Here is a 26,674-nt window from a genome sequence, read left to right as displayed (position 1 = left end):
GAAATATAGTTAAACGTCTCGATTGCAGTAAACGTTTCTCGTAAGTCCGGTTGGCAATAGTAATTAAGTGCTAGTGTGTACACTGGTTCTCTTTGTCTCAGGGTGGGAAACCTTCCCGTATCCGGAAACGAGGAGGGTAGATGTAATTAGGATGAGTTGTGACACCGACAGAGACTAAACCCTTGGCATCGTTCAGCCACGAAGACAATTATGGGTATTCCTCTTACGAGCATACGATTACGTTATAACGCTTACGAAATGCTTACTGTTAGTTCTAGATCAGTCCAAAAAATGAATGACATTTTCAAAAGCGTAAAAAGAAACGTTAAGAAATAATTACTAATTTTTATGCCACTTAATTTAGAAACGTAGAATTATATCGTGCAATAAAATGTATTCGTCTGATTTATGAAATGTTCATGATTTAATTGAGATTATTTTTAGCGTTAGAAACGTTTTGCATTTCCAACAGCGATTTTACTAATGAACTACGAAGGTGTTTTAAACGTTTAGATGCGATTCTTTTATCGCTTTTAATCGTAATAATGTATCGCCTGAAACAAACGGTGCTTTTTTTCTCTCTCCTTTCCTCCTTTTCTCTTCTTCTAATAAAAATAGAACTTAATAGCGATATTAAAAAACAAAAGGATTCAAAATTCCATTTGAGTCGAAGCTTGGCTTATCGTTGGCAAAAGGAAGATATATTCGTGTTGCATTTTGAAAAAGTATTTCGCATTAAAATAGAAAAGGAAAAGAGAGAGAAAGAAAGAGAAAGAGAGAGAGAGAGAGAGGGAAAGAGCATAGTTCGCGAGGACCATTTTACGGTATGTAAAAGATCGCGTGTACGTGGTACTTCACGTGACTCTTGAATAATAACGAGCTCCGATAAGAGAGTCTAGAATTAACAAATAAAACACTTTCTAGACGGAAATAAGTAGTGTTCTAGGATCTAGATAATGCGTAATAGAAAAACTTCGTCTTGGGCGACTAAGTTTAAAATGTACAGAAAAAAAAAGAGAGAGTGTAAAAGAGGGAGAGAGAGAGAGAGTCTCTCTTACTCTTTTAAGTCAGCTTAAGCCATTATTGCGATAAAAGTGAATGATCCACATTAAATATTGTTTTCATTAATACATAAACGGCATTTGAACGATATTAATAAATGAACATTATAATATAATAAATATAATATAATATTAGGTCTCTTCGATAATCTATAAAGCTCTTTACATTCTGAGAAGAGTTACGTATATAAAGTTATACATATATTAAAGAAGCAATTTCTCAAAGTTCTTATCGGCACTCGCATCATTTCGTTTCGTGGTTCAATCTCTCTGGGCCTCCCGAATCAATTTCTTAAAACGACGCTGGCGACGTCGGCATCGCTTCTTCCACGGTAATCTGCTTTCTTAAGTTCGTAAAGTCTAGCAGTGGTGTCGGTGTATCGTCTATACGAGCGAGAGAGAACGAGAGAGAGAGAGAGAGAGAGAGAGAGAGAGAGGGAGAGAGAGAGTAGTCCATAGTAGGTGGTTATATCCGAATAATTAGCGAGATGGGATACTTAGCTAAGTATCCGCAGTAGGCCACACGATCGCGGGGAGAGAATCTTGGGAAGCGGTGGAGGAGACTCCTCCGGATGGCTGCCGACCGGCTCTGTAATTTCGATAATTACGGGTTAATGCGTTTAGCCGCGGTGCACACGTAGCGCCGGCATGATTCCACAGATACGTGAGATACCTGCAAATTAATTAAGCAATTGCTATGGTAGAGTTCTCATGGAAACGTATATCTTTGTTCTCCGAAGGATTCACCTAAATTCCACCCTTTAAATCCATCTTTAATGTCATCCGATCCTTCGAATCTTTCTTCGAAGAGAAAAAGAAAAAGAAAGAGAAAAGAAATATTTTTTCGAAATTTTTTAGATTCATCGCACAATTTAGATTCAAATTCGAGCAATAAATATATTCCGAACGGCGACATTATTCCTCTTTTTAATATCGAGCTAATTCGTGCTAATTGCAGAATAACGTTCGTTAGAGTTCATCGTAATTCTCCGAAGAAGAAAATATAAATTCTTTGAATCGGGCGATTTATTTCCACAGCAGAGACATTTTAAAAGAAATTTAGTAGAAACGAGAAAGAGAGAGAGAGAGACAGAGAGACAGAGAGAGAAACAGAGAGAGAGAGAGAGAGAGAGAGAGAGAGAGAGAGAAAAAGTGTCCAATTAATACCATTCCTTCTCCACTGGTTCTTTCTCACCAATGTTAGATATTTCGCACCGAGGTTAAGAACGTATACAAAGAGAGAAAACTGAAAGAGAGAAAGAGAAAAAGATGTATCTACACATATCGATCGAGGCCACGCTCGTCGACCATTACGAGGAGCGCTTACATTTCCTGGCATGGGTTTTCTTAAAAGTTTTCCCTCGTCGGTAAGGAGCTTCCCTTATGATGAAACAATATCGTGTTCTGCCTTTTTCCAGGCCACCCTTCTCTCTCTCTCTCTCTCTCTCTCTCTCCTTCTCTCTCTCTTTCTCACTCACTCTCTAAGCTCGCATCTTTCAAGCAAGTAGTAGCAGCAGTAGCAGCAACCTTCCGGTGTACGCGCGCGTGCTCTCCCGTTTCCTCCCACTCACGGTTTTCGTCGTCACCACCACCACCATTACCTACACAAGCCCATCTGCATTCCTAGTCCCAACGAGCCGCAAAGGAATTCCAATTTTAAACAAAAGTTTCCTGACGGCGGTAACCTCTATGCTTTCTCTCCTCATCCTCCATTTCCATCCCCACCTTTACCTCCTCCTCCTCCTCTTCCTCCTGCTCCAGTCTTTTCCTCTTTCTCTCTTTCTCTTCTGCCGACGTCGCGGATTCTAACCGCGCGTTCATGCATAGTGTTACGAATAGCGTATGCCACGACGTCGGTGGGGGCAAGCCTTTATCATCGCCACCTACCCTTTTTATATATACATGTTTTCTTTTTTCTTTTTTTTTGATATCCTTCCCTAACAGAACATCACCCTCTCTCTTTCTCTCTTTTTCTCTTTCTTTCTCTTTTGCTTTCTCTTTCTCTCTTTCTCGTTGCCAACGAGAATTTCGACTATCCACGAATTATCCGTTGTTTTCACATTTTTAGAAATCTTTTTATTTCCCCGTTCAGAAAATGTGATGAGAAAGAATTTGAAAAGAGAAAAAAGAGAGATAAAGAATATGGATCTTCTTCGTTGCCGTGGAAGAGAAGAGCAGGACGATGGCGATAATAAACGATCGTTAATCCGCAAATCCGTTTGCAAACGGCAGAAAGCACGCGCTATATATGCGGCATCGACTCGAGACGTATCGCTGCTCTGCGTCTGTTGCAATATCGATAAAACATTGATCCTCCATTCGTGCCTGAAGCCTCTCGTATAGGATTCACGATACCGTTAGGCAACCGCTCGCTGCCCGTCCTATTCTATACATATACAGGGTTGCTCACGTAAGGTCTTACAAAATGTTTCTATTAACGTATTTTGACTTGACATTTTTTTTTTCAATTATATTCAATGATATCACTTTTCGATAATTGAAAAGAAAAAAATATTAAGGATGTTTATCTTGTTTACGTTTTTCTTTTTTTTTTATACAAATTTACTTAATCTTAGATCCCAAAAATCAATTTTGTTTTTAATAATTGAAACGAAAAATAAGTTCATTTTCGATCGAAATCTTATATCGTTGGCAACTGTTTTGATAAAAATTATTCGTAAGACCATACATGGGCCACCCTGTATGTTATTACATATGAACCTGTATACATGTACGAGATTGTATACATATATATATATATATATATTTATATATACATATATACACATATATAGGTATGTGAATGTTCGCGCGTGCGTGCATATCGAGCACAGTTTCGATAGGATTATATTCGATTCTCGTGCGTACACGCCTCGCTCGCCAGATTCTCCACCTCTACATATACACGAATATATATATATATATATATATATATATATATATACATACACATACACACACACACATGTATATCGATGTGTGCCCTCGATATCGCGATTCACGCACGAATCACGGAACCTTCGCGAAGGGTTCGACGATGATGGAATTTAGATCGGCCGAAAGCAGATTTTATTGAGATCGATCGGACGACGGATTCGCGAGCGACGAAATTAAGATCGCTCGTTTGTGAAAAATGGCGTTATCGTTCGAGGGAAACGGGTTTTTCTCGCGTTTTTACGACTACCGTTCCTGATGATGGATAGTTTCGGCAGATGGTAAGGATGGACACGACGATGGAACGTTTCTCTCTCTCTCTCTCTCTCTCTCTCTCTCTCTCTCTCTCTTTCTCTCACTCTTTTTTCCCTTCTTTTCCATTTTAATTAGATATAACTCACTTTGATAATTAGTTTGTCCTCAAGGTAGATTATCTATATTACTATTCAAGTCTGATTCAAGATTCTTCGTATAAGTCATCAATCATAATTATACAATTATCTATTAAAAAGTAATTATACGAATTTTAATATACCCACAATTATAACGAAACATCAAGGGTGCAATATTTTCTTTTCTTTTCTATCTTTCTTTCTTCCTTTTTTTTTTCTTTCCGTCACACGAAATTTCCATCGGAATAGATTTTCGATAGGATCTAGAATGAATTTTATCGTTCGCTCGACCGGTTAGATTTAGAGTTCTCTACTAATCTCTGGGATCTCTCGTATACATCAAAGGCCGTTATCTCCTGAAATCAGGAACACACTGGTCGGCATTATCATCTTCGGCGGTCGCCGTTTTAGGTTGTGCGATTCCGCGGCAGACATGTCGATATCATACGGGACGCCTTGGCGTGGATCAAAGCGTAGATTTCTAGTGGAAGAGGACGACATCGTCAAACTCTCTCTCTACTTTGCGGAGATGGAACGGATGGTAATTATAACGTCGTCGGTAGCGTGGCAGCAGAGATGAAGAGTGAGAGAAGTAGGGGAGAGAGAGAGAGAGAGAGAGAGAGAGGGAGGAAAGGAGAGAGTAGAGGTCCTTGCGAGTTGTTCATAGCAGCAGCAGCAGCAGCAGCCGACAAACGACGGCTCAAACATTGCAGTGCAAAATTCACAATCTAATCCAACTAAGGAAATTAGTCGCAACTTCCTGGGCGCTGGCTACGCACACGTTGCTGTGCCGTCCCTTCGTCCTCTCCTGCATTCCCAGAAACTTAGATCAAAGGGGACACCGCACGTTTCATGAAGGGTCGAGTAGGAGAGAGTAGATTCTCTCTCTCTCTCTCTCTCTTCGTCTCTCTCTCACTCTCTCGCTTTTCGCTTGCTTTCTAATACCACGTGGGATTTGACATGAGAAATTGCTCAGCTATGCAAATCTTTATAATCCGACGAATATAAACTCACTTTGATTAGATGAATTTTTACTTTTCGATTGGTACGATTTTTAAATCTCTTATTTAATTATTCGTAGATCACAAATCGAACTCTTAGCTCTTCTTCGAATCTAAATTCTCTTTGGTAATCCCTTTGAGTTTCGATCGTAGTACCCTATTTATTTTTCGTCGTATGTGGAAGTACGTTTACATCGACGATCACTGAAATAGAGAGATAGAACGGGACAGAGAGAGAGAGAAAGAGAGAAAGAGAGAGAGAAAGAGAGAGAGAGAGATACTGGATACAAGAGCTACGTTTCTCACAGCGATTTACGCGAGAGCTCGAGTTTGCGGAAATACGCGTGGATTTCCGGGATCGGTACCGCGAATCGGTTAACGAAAGTGCCTCCGAAGCGTTCTTTTCCGGCTGGATACGGTCGCTCGAACGAGCGGGAAGCAACGCGATAGGGAGCTTGCTACTGTTGCTGTAGAGAGAAAGTCTCGTTGGTAAAGGAAGGAGGACGCGAGTGTGGGGGAACCTAACGGCAACACTTCCGGGACGCAATATCGTTTCGAGCGAGGCAGACTGTAATTCCCACTTGCTTGGTCTTCGAAGATATATATATATATATATATATATATATATATATATATAGAGAGAGAGAGAGAGAGAGAGAGAGAGGCAGCAGAAGCTGCGTCTGTTGATTATCCGAGCGGCAAACACGGCGCATTGTTATCGATTGGGCCAACAATCTACCGCCCCCATATTGACGCAATACTGCCTCGCAGTTGCATAATGAATGGTTGGCTAATGACCCTACGGAGGTTGCGGAAACCGCAGCGAGAGGATGTTGGTCTCGAGGCACGAAGCGTTTCCGGCATCGGACGTTACTACATCGCCACGACCGAATTATTTCGTCGATCGTCCATCGTCTCTCTCTCTCTCTCTCTCTCTCTCTCTCTCTCTGTCTCTCTCTCTCTTTCTCGCTCTTTCTCTCCTGTCACTCTGTCTCTCTTGAATCTCTACGAGCTTTCCTCTTCTCTTCTCTCTCCTCCTCTTCTCATTTACTCTTCTACATAATACAAACGCATTTATGTCCGTTCCTCGAGGCTTTATTACTATATGTATATATCTTGGAAAGATACGACGATTTTCGTAGAATCGTTTCAAGAAATATGATATACGATAACGTCTATGAGATTAGCTCGAGTGCACTTTATCGTTGAAATACCACATTATGATTTTTATTATCATTATTATTTTTATGTCCCAATATATTTTCTTAACCGATGTGTTACACTAATGCGTCAGAAGATTCGATACAACATCCTAAGCGTTTTTATTCGGATAGAAAAGAGATGATGGCTTTTAAAGCGTCGACCCTTTCTGCTTTCAGCTCCGTCGAATACGTGGACGCTAACAAGCAGATTCTGACCACCAGTCTGACGCGTCACTGTAAGTATCTCTACGTCGTCGCAACGTTCAACGTTCGTCACGATGTTTCCACTTCTTATCTCGTGCGTTAGAAAAGTCTTCTAATGGCTCTTTATCTTCTTTCCTTCTCTCTCTCTCTCTCTCTCTCTCTCTCTCTCTGTCTTTCTCTCGAGGATATTTATTTCACAGCCATTTTTTTCTTCCCACTTCTGTATCAAAGAATTGTTGAGAAAGATGAAGTCTCACGATCCTCGAAATGCAAGGACGAGCCGAGCTTTACTTAAAAATCTTCCGAGCTAGATTCTTTTGTAGTCTGAGAGAAAAAGAGGATAAAAAAAAAAGAGAGAAAGAGAGACAAGGCCGGTTTTCCGTCACTTTGCTCGAGTCTTGACGCGGTTTAAGAACGAAACGTTTAAACGAGGAAAGAAGAGAAGAGAAGAAGAGAATAGTGGAAGGGGATGAGGGATGGGGTGGTGTTAGTACGGGTCGCGACTTTCCTTCGGAATTTTCACTTTTGTCCAGCGATGCCGAGACGGAATAACGACTCTAATCTCCTTACGCAGGAAACTGTTTTTGTGGGTTTCGAACGAAAATGTGAGTGGTGGTAGCGTTGACCGGTCGCGTATAAGAAACTTACAATTTACTTCGAAGGTATATAAGAGGCTTTCCTCGTGAGGAGTTCTACTACGGTACCATCGAAGCTCTCACTTTTGCGTTTCTTCGTTAAGTATCGCGAGTTTATTGCCAAAGACGACACCTGTTTTCTAATATTTCCTTTTCTTTTCATTTCCAACGTTATAAATTTCTTTACGAAATAATTAATAACGTTGAAAGGGTATCGAAATTACAAGTAAATATTCCTTTTCTTTTCTTACCTTTTTTTTTCAAGACACTTGAGTATTCTTCTTAGAATTTGATAGATCAACATACGATACGTAGATAAGCAAGAGGAGAATACACAAATCGTTCTTACTAATCGTAGTAAATAGTAAATATTCGTTTCTATATTTACAGTAGAGAGAAAATCGATGGTTCAATTTAGTTTAAGTTCTCGTCTTTCTAACACGTATAAAATTGATGATTTTCAAATATATAAAGTTCCGTTCAATAGAATACATATTTTATAAATCCTTCTCTTTAACAATTTTTGATAAATTATTTATACATTAAATGAATTAAATCGGTCTTTATTAAAAAGAAGTTCGACAATTTATACAAACATATAAACGTTTTTTCTGTGTAAAGAAATTTGTCGATAAGATAGGATAAGATATTTTCTTATCGAAAGAGAAAAAGAAAAAAGAAAAAGAAATTCTAAATTCTTGCCACGTATCGTACTTCTAGTCTTATGTGTGCGAGTTTTCTTACGAAAGTCCAAAGAAACGTCTTTACCAAAGCAACGATCGCGGACGTCCAGCCGAAGTGAATCATTTCCCGTTTCTACGCACGGCGCTCCTGGGACTAGCAACGTAGGACAATCCAATTTCTGAAACCGGTTTTACGCTTCGAAGGTATCGTTCTGGAGATTCGAAGGATGTTGCTTTTAACTCGAATCATCGTCGATTCTACACACGAATTCCTTCTTTCTTTCTTTCTTTTTTCTTTTTCTCTCTCCTCCCACTCCTTCTCTCTCTCTCTCTCTCTCTCTCTCTGTCTGTATCTCTCTCTCTCTCTCCTACGTAACCATTTTTACGTTCAATAAATTCTCGACGGATTAATAAGTAATAACGAATTAAGGGAAATTAATGATGCTTATTATCGGCTCGCGACTTCATTTCGAGAACAATGCATTGGCGACTTTCGATTACGACCGTTCATGATCGGAAAAATTAATTATAACTCATAGAGGTGGAATTATCAGATTCATCGAGAGAATCCCCTCACTTTACCTCGTCGTTCCCATCAGACAATTATTACACACCTTTTGAGGATTAAATCGAGGTTTAATTAAATAATAAATGCTCTTATGCATTTGCTCGCGCGAAATTTAATTGTTTCCATTATACTATGGGGGAAAAGTTCGGGAATTCGTTTTCCATAAGTATATGTAGAATTTATTTCGATTCTTACGAAGTTTGTGGAGATGCAAATAAAAGAAAAAAAAGAAGAAAAATAAAAGTAAAAAAGGGAAAAGAAGAAACGTTCTAAACAGACTTTCGTATAAATCTTTCGTTCTAGTTACGCTTTACTTTACTTTTCGTTTGTAACGAAACAACATATTACATTGTAAGGAGTCAGAGATATCAGGAGTCGCAAAGATCGATTTCTCTGTGGCATAGGACAAATCCCTGTGCCAGAGGCATATCCGAAAGGCCGCGGAAACAGATCTAGCCAGGCCGATTGTGCGGTGCGTAATCCCGCCAAGAGAATCGTTAAATGACTCGTGTGACTTAGCGTTAGTTAGAAGCTCGGGGAACGGGAACTCGAGGAGGAGCCAAAGTGGGTTTACATCGCAGTTAAGTTTCGTCGTAACGCCTGTACGACGAGTGGTACGACGAGAGAGGGTTATTCAGGGAGTAGGAGAGAGTAAAACGACGCTAGTTCGGTTAAACCGTCTTTCTACAATCGGTGACGATACCAACGTTGAGCGGATTTACCGACCATTTGGCAAATGAAGACGAAACTGCCTCGTAGATTACAGAAAGAGAATCCTTCAAGCATTCGCGTTCTCAGCAATCTCCGATCGTTACAGATACCGATCTTGATAAGATCTGAATCTCTTCTATTTCCTCTCTCTCTCTCTCTCTCTCTCTCTCTTTCTTGATTCTAATTGTCAAATGATTCCGGTTAATAGACTTGAAAGCGTCGCTATCGGTAGAAAGATCGAACGTTGAATTATAGGTTCATTCAATTATATCTTTTCTATTAACTAATGAGAATATTGAATTTCAACTTATCTACTATAATTATTTGATGAAAGAAAAAAGAAAGAAAGAAATATCATTTCAAACTATTCGACAAAAATATACGCATCCGCGCATGTAAATAGGTATTACGTACGTATACATACGTATGTACGTACCTAAAAATGGCGGACGAACTCGTAAGGCAGATAGTAGAAATCGACAAGGTGGATAATTAAGAGAATCCACGCGGAAAAGTCGCGAGCGACAGGGTAGCTTTTAGAGAAACGTGAAAAACCGCGAGACCGAAAACAGATCGAACGTGCGACAGCAGCATTGCTGTTCACGACAAAAGGCAGCCATCGTCGACGTTCGTTTCCCTTTCGACTTGCTTTTTCTTTTTCTACGTCGAAGGGAGGTCCGGCAATTGGAGCGTTTATTTTCAATAGGGCATGGTCCTGTGAACATTTTCCACTACCGATATTACCCTTTGTAGTAAATTAAGCGATAATCGTTTCTACCTCCTTCCCTTTTCTCTTCTCTCTCTCTCTCTCTCTCTCTTTCTCTCTTTCTCTCTCACACTCTCTTCTTTCTCTTCAATCTCATTCCCCTTTCCCTTTATTCTTCCTCTCTCCATTCCTTCTTTCAACGATGGCATCGTACGTCAATCGCACGCCTACACTAAAATATCATCTCTTTCCCTTCAAATAATTGATTTATTTTCTTCCAAATATCTAACATCGTAGCAAGTTAATTATGTAAGAAAGTAAGAAATAAACATCTCCAAATTTACACCGGTTTACAAAATCGAGATTCTAAAAGAAACATTTTGATCAACCGAAATTTATATTGTACGACATAGAAAAAACGAAAGAAAGATAGATAGAGATGGAGAGAGATAGAAAGAAAGAGAAAGAAAAAGAGAAAGAGAAAGAGAAAGAGAAAGAGAGAGAAAAAGAGAGAGCGAGAGAGAGAGAGAGAGAGAGAGAGAGAGTACGGGCCTGAGAGAACGGGATACGCGGTGACAAAAGTTAACGAGATGGAAGTTAATTAAATTCCGCGCGGACAATCGCGGGTGGGAAAATTTGACAATGGACGCTCGCTCATATGCGCGTTCGTGCGCGTTACGCTCGTTTCGCTGTGCGTTCGCACGTAACTACCTACGAACATAGAACGCCATATACGGAGGAGATAGATAGATAGATAGATAGATAGATGGATAGATAGATAGAGAGAAAGAGAGAGAGAGAGAAAACAGTGATAGACATTGAGAGAGAGAGAGAGAAAGAGAGAAAACTGACCGGATGTAACGTAACGTAGGTGCACCGAGAGATACGTACGGGATCGACGAGGGTGGTGGCTATGGTTGGTCGAACTCCGATGAATCGATGACCGCTTTTAGTAATGATGTGTACATGGCAGGAGGCCGTCCACTTCGTCGATGGAAGCCGGGGTCAACGCCAGGACGCCTCTCTCTCTCTCTCTTCATTTATCTATCTACCTACCTATCTATCTATCTCTCTCTCTCTCTCTCTCTCTGTCCCCCTCTCTCTTTCTCTTTCGTACACCATCTCTACGGTGTGTGCCGGAACGCGTGTATAGTGGCAGGCAGAGTTTGTCGAGGGGGACTTATTACGTCCCTGGAATTACCATATAAATTATCGCGCGATGAACCCGGCAGAGTGCGAAACCGTGCAGGCTAGGGCCTTTGTCGAGGTTTCGGTTATGGTTAATCGGCCACGTCGTTTAATTGACATTCTGCACCGCAAAATGCCGGTGCCTGCACCTCCTTCTCCCCTCCCCCCTTCCTCCTTCCTGGTCTCCAACTCCCTACCCCCTTCTCCTCTTTGCTATCCTCTTTGTCTCATCCTCTTTCGATCCTCTCTTTTAATTTTCTTCAACGGGTGCAGGATACTATGTTCCTAACGAGAAAGTGTACGCGCGCGTGTGTGTGTGACAGAGAGAGAGAGAGAGAGAGAGAGAGAGAGAGAGAGAGAGAGAGAGAGAGAGAGAGAGAGAGGAGAGTGAAAGAGAGATTGCTCTTCTCCCGTTTTGTACCCTCATGAAATTCGTTCGTTAATTTTATCGTTCATCGTCGAGAAATTTTGTAAGTTCGTTTATGACAAAAAGAGAGAGTAGTCTATCTCTTAGCTATAGATTTTATTTTTATTATTTTTACTCGAATTGGTTGTTAGCGATACCATGTAATGTTCTTAAATAAGTATGTACATACGTAGGTATGTACCTATTCGAATTAATTTGCAAACGTGATTGGTAATACGATCGGTAGCGATTTATAGTATTATTAATACATTCTACGTAACTTGGAATTTATCGTATAACTTTGTGCGTTCTCTTTCTTTCTGTGCTTTTTTTTCACCATCTCTCTTTCTCTCCTTCTCTCTCTCTCTCTCTCTCTGTCTCTCCTAGCTTTTCCTCTACGTTTCCATTTAAATTGCATCGTGGTAGAAATAATTTTTTATTGAGATGAAGTTACGTAAAAGCGTTAACCGAGAGCAAAGAGAGCTAGATTTTGAGAGAATTTATTATTATTATTATTATTATTATTATTATTATTATTATTATTATTATCATTATTATTATTATTATTACTATTATTATTATTACTATTATTATTATTATTATTATTATCGTTCTTACTTTTTTCATTCTTCTATTCGTTCTGATTCCTTTAAAGGCCAAAGAATTAGAATATTATTTTAAAGCTCATAATTCTGAAACATTTTTTATGTATCTGGGATAGATAGAAAATATTGAAAGTGCTGATATGAATAGCGAGAATTATCGAATGAAAAGGTACGTTTAATTATAGTTTCCCTCCTGAGGTAAAAATTTGAAGGAAGAAAATCCATAATAATTATATACGTGAAATTTCATTAAAGTTAATAACGAAGAACGATCGATCGATCGAGATGGAGAGAACAAAGGATTTCCAAACGTATATACATTTACATACATACATACATACACACACATACACACATATATAAATATGTATATACTTTAGAAATATCCATGTTCCTCTCTCGAGAAGAAGTAAATAATTAGACGAAGCCACCCTCGGGAAGCAGCAAGGCCGTCTCGTAAAGGGGCAAAATGGCGTAAAGGAGGCCCGCATTTTCGGAAACGTTATCGAGATTAAAGCCGTATAATTATCTCGGGGTCACGTGATACCACTAGCATCGAGGGGTGGCTCGAGATAGAGAAAGCAATGGGAAGGAAGGTTGGTCTACCACCTAAGTCCCGAATCGCGTCTCCTTGCTCGTTTGTTTGACGAGAAAAGAAGAAGACTACCGAGGACGATGAAGAGAAGAGAAGGGTGTTCGAAGGATGGTTAAGAGAATGAGAGAGAAGAACGTACTCGATGAATATGCAAAAGTCTTTCTCGAAGCATATCTGGATACGCAGGCTAGATTCCTCTGTCTATGTTTCATGCATTCAGATGCCCTTCTTATAAACGAGACGAAGAAGAAAACTGTCGAAGAAAAGAGTCGAACAATGTCGTCTAAGTGTTACCTTCTTCTTCTTCTTCTTCATTAAATGCCGTTTAAAAAGGCAGGCCACATTTCTCGTGAAATTTCCTAGTACGACGACACGACGCTATGCAAATCCTCCCTCGAATCTCGCGAGAACACGGGGAAACTCTTAAAGCCCTTTTATAGTATGGCTTCTCTAACGACCGAAAGTCGGATCGGTAACCTTCTCTTTCCCTTTCTCACTCTTTTCACGAGCACTCGTGTGAGGGGTGTTAAGCAAGTAACGACTTTTCGTGGTTAAGTATATGTATATATGTAGGAATATATATATATATATATATATATATATATATATATATATATATGTACATACGTCTAGAGATTTTTAACCTCCTTTCGTAAGAATACGAGAAGGACGTTCTCTCACTCCTGATTTATGTGTCCAAGCCACTTCGAGCAGCGGTAGCTGGGAAAACGAAAACGACGTGGTGGAAACGTGAACGCGATGGAATTCGTCGACCGTTTAACATTCCCTTCTATCCATCGTTCTTGGTAAAACTTCTTCTCTCGGAATTTTCGTAAAAGCGACTCTCCGATCGTGCAACTTATTCCACGACGCACGCCTTCGAGAAATCGCATTAAATCTTTTTCTAGCTCGATTTCGCGAGACCAGGTAGCTACTTAGATATATACTCATGTGTATATATATATATACACACATTTATACAGTTGTCGTCTTAGAAAGTATAGAAAATACTCGTCGTCTTTGTCGATGCGACTTCGATTGCTTGTGTGTATTGACTTTCATGAACGATGGCGGGAAATAAAGCGACAGGAGGTTACACGCAATGCATTTATTTGTTCCTCGCTTGAGAAAAGCTAGAAATCGTCGTTAAGAGAGAGACTATCGGAAAAGTTTCACGTTTCGGGTAAGGCTATTGCTATCGAAAGAGAAAGAGAGAGAGAGAGAGAGAGAGAGGGAAGAGAACAATTTCTTGGCGATAATGTACACGTGTGTTTCACCCGTCGACGATGAGAGAGAATAACTTTCTATACTCTACCCCACCCTTTCTTCGTCTTCCCTTTTCTCCCTATCGAAGGGAAACCACAGAATCTACTCTCCTCGGCAGTTACTCTTCCCTCGTTTGCTTGTAATTTACGCCGACGATCTTTATTTGCTTACGCTTAGGTGAAAGCACACGGTTAAAGAGCATCGTGGTGCCAGCATAAATTGAGTAATGAAAATTCGATGTTGAATGATGATCTCGTAGTATCAGAGAAACATGTCTCTCGAGTTGCATTTACATACACACACACAAACACAAATATCTGTGATATATACATATGTATATGTAATCTCGCTCGTCAAAATGATTTGCCATTGGCATGTTTTATTTTTGTTTTTGTTTTTGTCTGTCTCTCTTTCGAGAATTTTGATATCGTATACGCAACGACGAGCGACCACATCGCACGTTATATCAACTTTTAAACGAAATTCTTTCAAAGTTATGAGTCAGCCTGGAGCATCATCCTGTTTTGTATGGTCTACGGTTATGACCCGTTATAAAAGCATTCTATTATAACGATGCCTTCGTCGATCAACGACAAAGATGAGACAGTAGTAATGTTCGAATATAATAATAAAAAGAAAGAAAAAAATTAGTTTCTTTTTAAGCTTATATTTTATTCTCATACATATTTATCTCGTGTAAATCTATTTTACAAAACGTTTCGATTAACTCGTGTAGTGCTTCAATAAGGTACACTCGACATTCTCAACGCACTTAGGTGAAGGCCGAAGGAGGTAGAGGTGTTGATAGTTGTAAAGAGGAGAGAGAGAAACAGAGAGAGAGAGAGAGAGAGAGAGAGGAGAATACGAAGGGCCGGTAAAACATAACACCGTTAAAGCACCCTCGCACGAACAACAGAAGAGACTCGATGTGACCTATTAGACGCTATTGAACGTTGAGAAAAGTGGCTAGAAGAGGTATCTATGCAAAAGGATTCATTTTCACAAGGAATTTTTTTTATCCCTCGATCTTTTCCGCATTGTATTCATCGTTTATTAACGTTTATTATACTCTTAATACCACTGGATTATCCCATCATTAATTATTCCAAGTATCGCATAAAATACTCTTGTTAATCAGATCTTATAATTATCTTTGCAGTGGTCCTTTCTAAACTCTGTTATAAAAAATCAATGATTCCTTATCATTCGTACTTGTGAATTTTTACTAGTACAGAATATTCTATATACGTACAGATTTCTATGCGTATATAACGAGGATTGAATAAAAGTAAAGAAAAAATATTATTTTTTGTGACAATATAAAATGGAAAAATATAAAGCTACGGCAAGCAATTGGATGCTGCCGTAGTCGTAGAACACGTCGAACGCTTGTTGTATTTCCTATTGTTGCTGTACCTATCCGTAGTGATACTTCGCTGTTGGTACCTTGCTTTCGTTTCATTAAATTTTCACGTTGTATTTGCCGAGAAAATTCCCCGATCAATTTCCGTCGGCGAGAGAGAGAGAGAGAGAGAGAGAGAGAGAGAGGGAGAGAAAGAGAGAGAGAGAGAGAGAGAAAGAGAGAGAAAGAAAAAGAGAAAGAGAGAGAAAGATAAAGAAAGAGAAATATAGAGAGATATCTGTCTTTCTTTCTCTCCTTCTTACTATCAACATCGAACGACGGTGTTTGTTTTCTTTAATTAAATAGTCGTTTGCTTTGTCGAGTTATTTTTTACAAGGGCTTGCTTTATTCTCCGATTCTTTTCTTACGTTCCTTAGGGTGGAGCGCACTCGAATGTAATTCGAGAAAGGATCACTGCAAAAAGGAATGGAATGTTCTTATTACTTATCGGATCTCTTACTTCCTTCTCGCGTCGTTCGTTCGTTGAAAGGAAAGAAACGAAGCGCTCGCTCGAAAATAATTTTATTTCTGCGTAGAGCATCGATAAGAAAGAGAAAGAAAGAGAAAGAGACAGAGAGAGAGAGAGAGAGAGAGAGAGAGGGGTGGGGGGAAAGAAAGAGAGAAAGAGAGAAAGATGGAGAAACAAAGGAGAGAAAGAGAAGAAAGGTATTTCATATCTTTCTTCGAGCAGAATTTTTGTATGTAATAAAGATATCTCGTGATTTCGAGGACTCTTTCATTGTGCGAAAGAGAAAGACACAGAGAGAGAGAGAGAGAAAAAGAGAAAGAGAAAGAATGATATCTTTGAACGAGTCACGCAAAGATAAAGGATAGAGGGTGAGAGAGAGAGAGAGAGAGAGAGAGAGAGAGATCGAGAGAAGGCGTGACACGAGCTTCGATAGTAAGACCCTCCTCTTCGTGGTGGCAATTCCAAACTGAAATTTCATAGTCCAAGGAACAGTGAGTGATCTTAAACTAGTAGCAGCGATCCCTTGGAGCATCAATCAACGAGCTCTGCAATCAAGGAATTCACTAGTGAAGGACGATTCCATGGGAATTTCGACAAGCATCTACCACTCGATTACCTAACACCATAGACACTACAAATATATTATGAATCGACAATAGGAAACACGCACGAGTGTGGAAGCAAATAAATCTTGTAAAAAATTTTTCAATTTTCAACTAATTTCCGTAATAATTATAATAATTGTCCGTGTATGCTAGTTGATTTATTAACTTGGACTAATAATTAGGTAATTTTTGATCGAGATAGAAATTTGTATACTCGACGAAATGAAAATTGTTAATTAATAATAACGAGTAATATATTATATTCATTGCAGATGCTGCAGTGATGGAGGGTGAAGGCACGTTGGGCCGCGGTCATTCGAACGGGGGCCGTGGGCTGCGCCGTCAACGGTCCCTCGAATGGAGAGAACGGCGCGGGTATGGTCATAGTGCCCAATCTAGTAGCGACGACGAAGAAAAAACTCATCGCGTCGTTGGTCCAGCAACGACTTCATCTTCTAATAGGGGTGCTCGAAGTCCTGGACAAGTCTTTGCCTCTATACTCGCACAACATTATGGCGGTAGGTTTGATAAAAATTTTCTAAACAAATTGGACGATTTATTAAATATTAAATATTAATGATTTCTGTGTTCGATATTTCTCAATATATTTCAGATACTTTAATATCTATCTATACACACACATGTATATATATATATATGTATGTAGTATGTATATATGTATGTATAGATATTTTAAATATGTTTAAAAGAAAAGTTCATTGAAAGACAGTCGAAAGTTTGATAACTTCAAAGTAGTTATACATCTTGATCGATACGCGAAAGGAAATCGTGTATTACGGATATCTACGTGAAATTAAATACGCGAAACAACGATTATAAGCGAGCTTCGCTCGTTAAGTTTCGCTCTGTCACTCAACTTTCGAAAGCTTTTAATGGTATACATCAGAGCCGTGCTTTTGCCTCCTTCGCATTGATCTCGTACAGCAATAAGCGAGTTTTGCGTGCCTCGTTCATCATATTCCATCAAACACTCGGAAGGTTGCCCATTCACTTCGCTACCCTTAATCTCTTCCCCAGCTTCCAAGCAAACGTGTAGATTAAAGGATTTGCGAAATTAGTTTTACTTACTTACTATATACCTATAGCTGATATTAACTTTCGAGACGAACTCAAGACGCCTACTTGAATCTTTTCTTGACATTGTCGTACCATCTTTTTATCTTCATCCTCTCGAGATAAGAATCGGTATTACGATCAAATCGGGAAGAAAAGAAGGGAAAGCGGAAGCAGAAAATGTAGATATTGTTTGTCTCTTCTATTATTCTTGAATATCTCCATCTCTGAATATTTCGATAAATAAAAATTAATACGAAATATTGAAACCACAAGCTCTCATATATATCGCGAATCTGCAAATACGGAACGAAGCATTTAATGAAAAACGTAATAGATTGTTGCCGTGTATGTCGCGAAACATCTCTCTCTCTCATTCTTTCTTTCTACCGTTCGTTTCTCCTTCTCTATCTCTTTCTCTCTTTCTCCCTCCCTCTTTCTTCGCTTCGCGAAGGCTATTTCATCGATTCATCTTGAAAAGAGACAAAGTGGGGGACGCGATGCATGAACGGAAGGGAGGAACTCAATTAATAGCCATCCTCCGTTTATACTATATTTCTTGGTTGCGGTATCAAGCGAACTGCAACAGCTCACCTCACGTCTGTCTGCATTTGTTCCAATTCACTGGCCGCCGATTACCGCTGCCCCCTCGTTTCAAATCCACCCCCTCCTCCCTGTCAAATCCTCTCATCCTACCTATTTCTCTCTCTCTCTCTTTCTCTTTCCCTATCATTCTTCGTATCAACCTTCCCCATTTTCATCCCTATTCTCCCATTTCCGCCTTCTCTTTCTCTTGCTCTTCTTCCTCTTCTCTTTCTTCTCTATTCGCATTCGACGACGATATAGCGTCACGTAACCGCACGGAAAAGTTTATCGAAAGAGACAACGCGTCTTCTCTTTTCTTTCCATTTCTCGAAAGTCGATCGATTCCTCGCTGGTTGGTAACCACAAATCGATATCAAATGCGTTAGATACATTTGGAAGCTTGATATTTTCTTTTTCTTCCTTCTTTCTCTTTTATATATTATATTTATTGAATTTTCTTTTAAATAAATAATTTCTTTCATTTAAATCGATCGAGACGAAACCGTGTTGTTTGTTTCTTTTATAATGTACATACAGTACATACAGATTATTTTACACTGAACGCTGACATTCTCTTTACGATAAACTTCATTTCAATTTTTCTCTATCCCTCTTTCTTGTATCTCAAAGGTGGGGGAAAGAACGAGCGCACGAAGTCGCGATTGCCGCAATGCAGACGTTGCCACCGCCTTAAAATCGACTTGTTAATTATCTCTCCGCATCGATTTCGCACCGTTCCCAAGCGAGATAATCAGGGAAAATTGCCGAATCAGAAAGCGATGGATCGGAGTGCAAAGAGATCGATGTCTCGATGGGATAAGAAACTTTTACACGTTTTCCTCTTATCGATTTCTTTTTATCAAAAAAATCATGAATTTTCTTTTTCTTCGACCGTTAACGGTAATCATTCGTTTTGAATTATATTATGAAAATTTTATATTAAAAATAAACATGATATGAAAACTTTCAATTTTCTTTCGAAAAAATATGGCGGTATTGAAGAAAGAGATGATTATTTTTCACGATGTCGTTTTAGCTCTTATCCAACCATGGCAACGCGTTACTATACCCTCTTGTCCCAGACGCAGTCGTATTGTTCCGTTATCGTAGCCGTTATCGTCTTCTTCCGCCTACTCGTATTGCTCGTTAGTATATGCACGATATATCTTGTTACCATCGATCCCTCCGGCCGGTTGCTCACTCGCTCACTCCTGCCAGCTAGTCCGTGAAATTTCCGCTATAAGGTATCCTCTTTCCTTTCTCGAACGACATATCTTTTACGGTTTTCCGAGCGAGCCTCTTCTTCTCTCTAACAATGGTATCCAATGTGTCACATTACCAATAAGAGAGGTGGAGAAGAGAATACTATTACTATCCTGACACAACACCAACGTACTACCAAGCACATTTTCACATCGACATAGATGGCGGCTCTTAATCTCCGTCTGTTCGGTCATCAATACGTTGATGCTTCTCGTTGAGAGAGGTCCTGTCTCTAGGTTGGACGGTCCACCCGTATATATATATATAGCCTTCATGGCATTATATTGTCAGCTCATTACACCGCTGACGCGCATCGTATCACGCTTTACTACCCTCTTGGATAGAAAATATTGACCTCTTGCATATCTCGCGACGTATACATCGTTTATCGCGCGCGCGTGTATGTGCGTGTGTATGTATCTATCTATTCATGTATCTATCTATCTATCTATCTATCTATTTATCGTTGTTATCGGTTTCACATGATATATTCAAATTGTTCTCAGTATCCTTATAGATTATGTCGTATTTTCCCTTCCGAAGGTTTTCTACGAAAAATACAAGTTAAGATAAAAAATGAAATTGTAAAGAATTATTTTCTTGTTATTTTTCTATCGAAAATTTCGCTTTTCTTTTTCTTCTTTTTTCGAAGGTAGGAGAGAGGAATAATATGGAAATTCTTAACGAAGGATCGAAGTAAAATATCTTTAAGTTTCTAACCGATCATTATACTTGTTCTGAAGGATAGAGAAAGAGAGAAATGAATAATTTAAGGCTGTCGAATCGTACGATCGGGAATCCACGTGTCTGGGAATCGCTTTGAACGTCAAATTATCGGAAGGGACCTCCTTGTACGATCACTCGAATAATTGCGTTACAGACAGTCGATCCATTTAAATCACTCCATTGCCGACAAATGCTTCATTAAAATTCACCGTATCGGCTTTCTATCGCGACGATCGCGTTACGTAATAGGAAAATATCGATGAATCTCTCGGCGGTTAACTCGATTACGTCTTCTTCCGGAGATTTCCTATCGTTTCCTATCTGTCATCTTCGTCGTCTTCACCGTCTTTGTCGTCGTCGTACATTGGAAGTAGATAAATTTATTTATTTAAATATTAAAAAGGTATTTAATTATCACTCATATATTACATCATATAAATATATTATTATAGATATATTTTTAAATCGTCGATTAGTAATAACTATACTTGATAATTAAAGTGAAAATTTGTAAAATGTATTAAACTTTGGTAAATTTACGAGATCAAACGCGTTGATGTACGTAGCGTTCCTGCGGGATAATTTTGTTGGACGTAATAGCGATTCTAAAACACCGGATGATATTCCTAGAGGGTGGAATGCAAATGAGCGAGGTTTGGATGAAGGGGATGCGAGAGTTTAGGCCTACATAACACCGTAAGCACCGCTAGAGACACGATGCTAGGCGGCAAGCTCGTTCCTAGCAAGCGAGAGAGCAGCCTATGTCGCACACCGGCCACCACCGCAACATGGTCCAGTGCAGTATGCCAGTACATATGTAGCTCTGTGCGTCCTCTATAAATTTCACTACAAATCCCGACCCCCATATCCCACTCCCAAGCCCTTTCTTAATGTCTCTTGGTTCGCGTTCAAGCGTTCGTTCTCTTCCTACGTTGTAAGATGTCGTCGTTCTTAGAAATAAGAGAGAATTTCTCTTCTTACTTTCGTAATATAATATATATATTTTTTAAATACAATAAAAAAATTTCAGTTAGGAGAAAATAGAAAATTTATTTTTCGATATTTCTTTATGACAAGTAAATTTTTAAATCGTCCAGTTTCTCTTTCTGGCCCAACAATTTTTTTTCTTTTTTCTTTTCGTTATCATCTGTCGATTACATCGTTGATTAGTTTTTCTACAGAGATCAGTAATTTTTATGGAACGTCGGATGATCATAGAGGAGTCTGTTGGATATCCTTTCTATATCCCTTGCACTCACCTCTATAAATATCACTCTCGTTTTACGCAGATATAGCTTTTCATCGAGAAAATAAACACCCGGGAGGTATGGTTACCCTAACGAGAGAGGGTAAGGTCTTGGCCCTTGATCCGCTTGAAATGATGTTTCTCTAGACTCGTTATTGCTAGCTTGTAATTAAGCCAACGTTCCTTCTTTTTGACGAATCAAAACACGCCACGCCTCAGTACACATCCTTCGATATTTTCCGAAGCTAAGTAAACACTTTACGTCGTCGACGTCGTCGTCGTCGTCGTCGTCGTCGTCGTCGTCGTCGTCGTCGTGTTCCTTCTCCGAGTTTAATAATCTCGATAATGGAGCATGCCTGTCGTCGTTTCGCGAATTTGTCAAGACGATAATAGAGAACTCATGTCGATATATCTACCTAGCACTTACACGATTACTCGTGTATCTATTGTGTACGTCGAAATAACATTTTTCCTACAAAATGACCAACCCGATAAATTAGCAAAGTTTTCAAGGCATCGCTATGAAAGAACGGGGTCCGTTTATATATACCCATCTACCGCCGTGTTCTGAAATTAAATTCATTCTAGAGGTGGCCGTAATTGCGAAAGAGCACCGAGCTCTCTCGTAGAACCACCAAGAGAAGAGAAGAGAAGAGAAGAGAAAAGAAGAGAAGGGAAGAGAAGAGAAAAGAAGAGAAGAAAGTGGAGAAAGTTTTAGCGGATCGGTGGTGGCTCGTCGTCTACTTCGACGTTGTTGCCAACGTTACTGCTGTTGATGTTGTTGTTGTCCTTCTCGTGGATGAGATCCTAACGCAAGTGTTGCCATAAGAAAGTAAAAGAGAAAGGAGACAAAAAGGAGATGCGAGAGAGATCGAGAGAGAAAAAGAGAGATCTAGAGAGATCGGGAGAGGGAGAGAGAGAGAGAGAGAGAGAAAGAGAAAAAGGTAGAGGAAAATAGGGAAGCAAGCCGATAGGGGTTTCTCATTATTTTAAGTGACTTCGGAAGTGGTAGAGCGTCGCGTATATGCACACCATATATCACCACTTGCCACTCAGCCCTGCAGTATCGTATAATCGAGTTGTCAGGCAAACTACCCCTTACGGAGAATGGGTCCACTACTATCGTTGTGTCGTCGCCGCAGACGCCACCGACGCCATAGTACTTGCCTAATGCACGCATTATTACGTTAGGCGCATTTAAAACTCCTCCCCTATTAGCAGTTCGCCGTCGTCTGTCGTCTGGATCGATTGTGAGCCACCTACGACCTTCTCTCTGCCTATACCTTATACCTATACACTTACTTACCTATGGGTACCATCTCCGTGTATGTATTTCTAGGTACTATCGTCGAGACACCCGTGTTGCACAGGTGTAACTTAGTTTCACCGGTTAGGTGGATTTAACGTTGGGAATGTAATTAAACGAATACGCTGGATATACGTAACTATATATACGTACAGGGATAGAGAGTCTCAGAAAGCTGCTGCCCACCAATACGCTCGCGTACTCTAAAGTATCCTCGTATGGGTAACTATCGCTCGCTTAAACTTTCATACCAACCTTTTATATTAAAATCGAGAATCGTTGGATTAAGTTTGATCAGGATAAACGATTAGAAATCTTTATGATATCGTACAAATAAAACATTCGTGTTATATTATAGTAATCATATATCGAAATAGGAACGACGACGTACGCTAATTTCAATCTAGAACACGAGAAAAATTAATCTTTCTAATTCATCGTACGTACTCCACTGTGGGATTAAAAGTTCCAATTACCGGACGGTGTGCGGTCGTTAGAAATAATTAAGAATGCTAACGAGCTTATCTAATGAAATTCTTAATTAGCACCGTATCGTTTTCTCCTTTTCCCCCTAATTATTTATTATCTCTTTTTCGTTTTTCTCCTGCTCAAAATATTAACGAGAGAGAACGCGAACCTTCGGATATCGTCGAAGGATCGAACTTTTGCATTTTTTAGTATTAACGAATTGATTATATTGTTACGATTCTCTTAATATCGGAATAATAATGATACCAGCCGCACATCCATATTCGTTTTGTGGAATAAGAAGCGAGCCTATCTAACGTAACTCGTGCGCGAGCTCTCGTTTAATAATGCAAAGACAGAGAATACCCCCAGTCTCGAAACTGCGTGTGTAAGTCGTGATTAATATTTCAGATGTCGAGTGGAGGAGGTCGGTTGGCGAGTAAGAAAGAGGGGGGACGTAGGAGAAGGGGCCGGTAAAAGTAGGAGGGTGAGAAGAGTGGCGGCGAAAAGGTATGGGTACCTCGAGAAGCAAGTTACACGAAAGGACTACTGACCATTGCGAAACCTTGCTCGGCCGCCGAGCTTTCGTTGTGTCCGGTTCTCCTTGTTAATTATTCGCAAAGGAAATTAATGTGCTCCTTGCAATAATTTACGCCAGGACCGACGAACGAACGAACGCGCCCACGTAAACGGAATTATTCACGCTTCGTGATTCCCGGAAGTTCGGCAACGATTTTCACGCGACGTTATAAGTAAAAGAGAGATATCCAGACCCAGAGAAGGAGAGAAAGAGAGAGAGAGAGAGTGAGTGAAAGAGATATGAGATATTTTTAAGTATCCAAAAAGAAAAGCTTACATCTTTTGTTTAAATTAGAATCGAAAATATTTTTTAATGAGGAGGGACATGGTTTTTCTGTATTATTTTTTTTTTTAATTTTATTTTCAAACGAGACTTAAAGGTATGGAGAAGTTCGTTCGTTTCGAACGTGTTAATTACACTCACCTACGGAAATGCGGGTCGGATTATCTAAAACGAAACGTTGGAAAAGTCATTAACGAAACTTTCGACTTAACGATTTTTACCTTCCCTTCTTCTCCGTTCGCTCGAATTTCGACTTTTCGTCGTCGAAATCCACGACTCGAGCGGGCCGGTTAGAAATTTTTAATACGACTTTCCAACTAGTAGCACCGATTTGCCGACGCGGGTAGAAAATGAAATTTTCATGATCCAGCTTCCTTCTCTTTCTCTTTTCCATTATTCGTCGACTATAATTTTACCACACCGGAAAATTCCCTTTCCTTGATTTTAAACTGTTCTTTATAAACAAATTCAAGGATCGTTCGAAAGTGTTCTCCTTCGCGAAACAAACTTTATGAAGCGGAATCAATCGCGTGCCAGTTACTTCTTCCTCCTACATTTGCAACATAATGGATTTACCGAGATCGTCACTTAACTGTCCGCATCTCTCTTATCACAACGGTGTTTTAGCGCGGACGACGATAACCCGTTGAAATATGTTACGAGTTCGCTGTTTCCGGGAGTGTTACCATAAGGGGACCTTAGATTTTCTAATCTATTTGATACATTACTAACCACGGTCAAGCGATTGTTTTCGTAGGATACTTAAATCACGAACTACATTGTTATTTTGTCCTCGTTTAATTGTATCGCGATTTATTTTTTATTTTTCCCTCTTTTTTGTGAGTTTTTTCCTTTTTTTTTTGGGGAGGGAGGATGGTGGGTAAAAAAATGAAACTCGTTTCGAAACCATCGACAATGGCAATTCAAAAAAAAAAAGAGAAAGAAGAAAATAATATTTCGAGAATAAATATATATAAAAAAGCGTTGGTTGCACACGTTTTTCATATACCCCTTAGGAAAATAATTTACAGTACACGTGTACCGAATAAATCATCGTCGATTCGTCGTTTGCTACGAAAAAGAAACGACGACTGATTGGCTTTTCATTAGCAACAAACGCTATGATTGAAGTCGTCTAATCTTCCACCTCTGTCGACTCATATTTCATGTATTTTTGTTCGTCGCTGGGAAGATCGATTTATCCATACGTCGGTGAAAAACGATACGTACTTTCTCTCGTCTCGCTTTTATATAAATCGTGATAACGAATCGCCTCGAAATAATTAAACAGTTCGACGAGCTTAATCGTTTCGTTCGTACGAGTTTATACGATTTAATGCCTGAAGAATTTCTCGTTCGATGGAACGAATATCGTGCAATGACTTGCAAAACAAAAGGCGCGAGAGAAAGATAGGATACTGTTAATGTCTAAAAAAAGGTATTAACAAAAGAATATTAACTCGTCAAATCTCTCAGCTTTGAAAGGAATTCGTCCGATGCGACGACATTTTTCTATATCTGGAATATGATATTAGCTAAGTGAATATAGAGCACATTAGAACATACTTCATAGTTTTAAATATTATAAGAAAAGTTTTCGTATGTCTCGTTACATATACAATGGATACTTTTGTCTATTAATTAGTATGAATCGAAAGATATTTATAATGTTAGCCTTGTCAACAAATTTTTCTTTACAAAATAAAACTCTCTTTTCGATCTTTATCGATAAACAGATTTTCTATATCATATATGTATACAAAAAAGAAATGTTTGGATAAAATATCAAGTGTAAATGATATTAATTTAAAAACATCGGAAGAGCGTTAAAAAAATGTCACGAAAGCGTTAGTTGTTAACGATTCATGAGACCGCTACGTCGGCTACGAGAGAAGAACCAATTAAAAAGTATTAACACATGAAAAAGTGCTAACGAAAACACGGGGACGCGAGTACGAGTAATGCAATTAACATTGTCATGTTAATGAGAAAGAGAGAAAGAATGCACGAACGACAGGGTGGCTTTCGAACGACGACAACAACGACGACAACGACGACGACGATGATGGACGCTCAAAAAAAAAAAAAAAATCATTAACAAAACCACCGAGCTTACGTAGTTTTTCATCCCGATCGAGATTGTTAAAGTGGGAAAAAAATTGCGAACAATTTGTTCTCGTTTTATTTCGTTTCTTTTTTTTTTTTTTTTAATTGTTTATACATACTTTCTCTTATTATGATGGAAACAAATCGTATAACGAGATTGATCTTTAAAAAAAAAAAAAAAAAAAAAAAAAAAATTTAATATGGAACAAAAAAGAAGAGGTACGATTTTAAATACACATAAATCAATACGCATGTATATATGTATGTAATACATAGACACAAAATTATTTTTGATTTATTCGACGGGACATGATTTTTAAGTGCATTTTAATCTCAAAGGAAAATTCATTTTGATTTTTTTTTCTCTGTATAAAATTCATATATTTACACCATCATATTAGCCTC

General features: G+C 39.1%; 1 protein-coding gene across 5 annotated transcripts in view; it reads left to right on the top strand.

The window, feature by feature from the left end:
* The window catches only part of LOC127062823 (teneurin-a), a 473,231-nt gene that overhangs the window by 140,525 nt on the left and 306,032 nt on the right, over positions 1-26,674 (top strand). For all 5 annotated transcript variants that reach the window (XM_050991642.1, XM_050991641.1, XM_050991640.1 and 2 more), the window contains exons 3-4: positions 6,768-6,826; positions 16,906-17,151. In XM_050991642.1, coding sequence (XP_050847599.1) covers positions 16,917-17,151 — 235 coding nt within the window. In that variant the 5' untranslated portion in view covers positions 6,768-6,826; positions 16,906-16,916. The remainder of the gene's footprint in view (positions 1-6,767; positions 6,827-16,905; positions 17,152-26,674) is intronic.

This window comes from Vespula vulgaris, chromosome 3 (genome assembly GCF_905475345.1).
Source record: "Vespula vulgaris chromosome 3, iyVesVulg1.1, whole genome shotgun sequence".
NCBI classification, from domain to species: Eukaryota; Metazoa; Arthropoda; class Insecta; order Hymenoptera; family Vespidae; genus Vespula; species Vespula vulgaris.
The sequence above is the reverse complement of the archived record's forward strand: the minus strand, read 5'-3'. Positions and strand labels throughout refer to the sequence as shown.